Genomic DNA, 2840 nt, shown 5'->3' with positions numbered 1-2840 from the left:
GAAATTGAACCAAAGTTTGAATATGATTATTACCTTGTATTAGAATGATAACCTACTGTAAGAAACAAAGATTTCTTGAGGTTGGATGATCACCTTACAAGATTGGAAGTGAGCTAGCAAACTTGAAAGTATTCTTGATTTTATGAAACTAGAACTTTTGGAATTTATGAAGAACACTTAGAACTTGAAGATAGAACTTGAGAGAGTTCAATTAGATGAAGAAAATTGAAGAATGAAAGTGTTTGTAGGTGTTTTTGGTCGTTGGTGTATGGATTGGATATAAAGGATATGTAATTTTGTTTTCATGTAAATAAGTCATGAATGATTACTCATATTTTTGTAATCTTATGAGATATTTCATGCTAGTTGCCAAATGATGGTTCCCACATGTGTTAGGTGACTCACATGGGCTGCTAAGAGCTGATCATTGGAGTGTATATACCAATAGTACATACATCTAAAAGCTGTGTATTGTACGAGTACGAATACGGGTGCATACGAGTAGAATTGTCGATGAAACTGAACGAGAATGTAATTGTAAGCATTTTTGTTAAGTAGAAGTATTTTGATAAGTGTATTGAATTCTTTCAAAAGTGTATAAATACATATTAAAACACTACATGTATATACATTTTAACTGAGTCGTTAAGTCATCGTTAGTCGTTACATGTAAGTGTTGTTTTGAAACCTTTAGGTTAACGATCTTGTTAAATGTTGTTAACCCAATGTTTATAATATCAAAAGAGATTTTAAATTATTATATTATCATGATATTATGATGTACGAATATCTCTTAATATGATATATATACATTAAATGTCGTTACAACGATAAACGTTACATATATGTCTCGTTTCAAAATCATTAAGTTAGTAGTCTTGTTTTTACATATGTAGTTCATTGTTAATATAATTAATGATATGTTTACTTATCATAATATCATGTTAACTATATATATAACCATATATATGTCATCATATAGTTTTTTTTACAAGTTTTAACGTTCGTGAATCACCGGTCAACTTGGGTGGTCAATTGTCTATATGAAACCTATTTCAATTAATCAAGTCTTAACAAGTTTGACTGCTTAACATGTTGGAAACATTTAATCATGTAAACATCAATCTCAATTAATATATATAAACATGGAAAAGTTCGGGTCACTACATTGTTGGCCTGCTGGTGTGTTGTAAAAGGATGTAGACCCACTGTAATAAGGTGCATGTGAAGCAACAGGCTGTTGTAGGAGTCCAATAGAGGGTCCACTAATGGGTTGTTGAGGCCCACCGAATGTGGGTTGTTGCAAGTATTGAGGCCCAGTAAAAAATTGTGACTGTGATAAATAGGGTTGCCCAATGTAATTAGCCTGAGGCCCAAGAGAAGTGAAGCCAGGTGGGCTTATTAAATGAGATAAAGGGGTTCTCAGCCCAAACATGGAAGGATTAGCAGAAGTAGGCCTGGAAAATTGCTGTTGGGCTAAGAGATGTTGATGTGCTGCAATTATCCCCAATAATTGAGCCTGGTTATTACCTTGTGTTCGATTAGAGCCAGAATGAGCGACATTGTGCCCACCATTGTTTCGATGCAATTGATGCAGGTACCTACACTTTTCACCAAATCGGCAATGACCACGGTTGAAGTTCCGGCATACTTGGGTGGCGGTATGTTGTGATCGATTGTTGTTCAGGTTACTAGCATTCATTTGAGTGATGAGAACAGTAGGTGCTGACGGTGTTCCGACCGATTCAGAGGTGACACGATTTTTGCGGTTGAGCTGCATCTCTTCCAAAGTAATCATGGAACGAACGACATTGAGATATGGAAAAGGTTCACTGTGGAGAATTATGTTTGTGGCGTGAGGGAAACGGTCATTGAGTCTGTTGATGGCATAAGTGACGAGCTCATCTTCCTCCATTTTTGAACCGAGGTTTTAGAGCATAGCAGCTATTGAATCAATCTTTCTAAAGTATGTTTCAGCGGTTTGATCGGCAATCGATAAGGACTGAAGTTCTGCTGTTAGTTCCATGATCTTGGAACGTTTATTGTCTTGGAACAATTTCTTGAGAAAGTTCCATGCTTCACAGGCTGTTTTTGGGTGAGTATTGAGTAGGCGTTCGAGAAGGGATTCAGAGATCTTAAGAAAGATCCACCCCATGACGACAGCATCAGCCTTTTTCCATTCCTCTGTTGGCGATTCATAAGTGGTTGATTCAGCAAGAAAGGTGTGCACGTTAAACGCAGCAAAATGCGTGCTAAAAAGCGTGCTCCAATGTGTATAATTGAGTTTAGCAAGATCGAGTTTAATGGGAATAAGATGGGAAACCGAGGTTACTGTATAGATTTTGTCGTATGTTCCTGGTGTGGCCATGATGAAGAACACAGCCGTGGACTGAAGATGAAGAGAAAGAAAAAAAAATGGATTAGGGTTTGTGATGGCAGTCTGATACCATGTTAGAAATTGAGATACGATACATGTATGGAAAAGATATGTTTGTTATTTGATTGATACCCCAAACACAATACATCAGCTCATATATATAGAGCATTAATGAATGACCTAGCCCTTCTAAACATTAAGAGACAAGTAAAGCTAATGGCCCAGTGGGCTAACAAATATATCTCGTCTAACAAGTCATCCTTGGGTCCTCATGACCCAATCTTACCCAAGAACACCCAAAATCACCAAATATGGGTTTTGTGTTCATCATTAACACAAACCCTAACCCTTAAACAAATTAAAATAAGGAAATCAAGATTAGAGCATACCACCACAATCACAACGAAGCTAGTGATTAGATGAACAACTTTAACACACGCACTTTGGCCCGAAATCAACTTCT

The 2840-nt window shown here is 36.7% G+C and overlaps 1 protein-coding gene across 1 annotated transcript; it reads right to left on the bottom strand.

The window, feature by feature from the left end:
• Window positions 1–1930: 1930 nt before the first annotated feature.
• LOC139874346 (uncharacterized) lies at window positions 1931–2368 on the bottom strand. The gene has a single exon (XM_071861791.1). It carries the CDS (start codon window positions 2366–2368, stop codon window positions 1931–1933), a length of 438 nt encoding a protein of 145 aa, XP_071717892.1.
• Between the last annotated feature and the right edge of the window lie 472 nt (window positions 2369–2840).

Source organism: Rutidosis leptorrhynchoides, chromosome 11 (assembly GCF_046630445.1).
Source record: "Rutidosis leptorrhynchoides isolate AG116_Rl617_1_P2 chromosome 11, CSIRO_AGI_Rlap_v1, whole genome shotgun sequence".
Taxonomy (NCBI): Eukaryota; Viridiplantae; Streptophyta; class Magnoliopsida; order Asterales; family Asteraceae; genus Rutidosis; species Rutidosis leptorrhynchoides.
The sequence above is the reverse complement of the archived record's forward strand: the minus strand, read 5'-3'. Positions and strand labels throughout refer to the sequence as shown.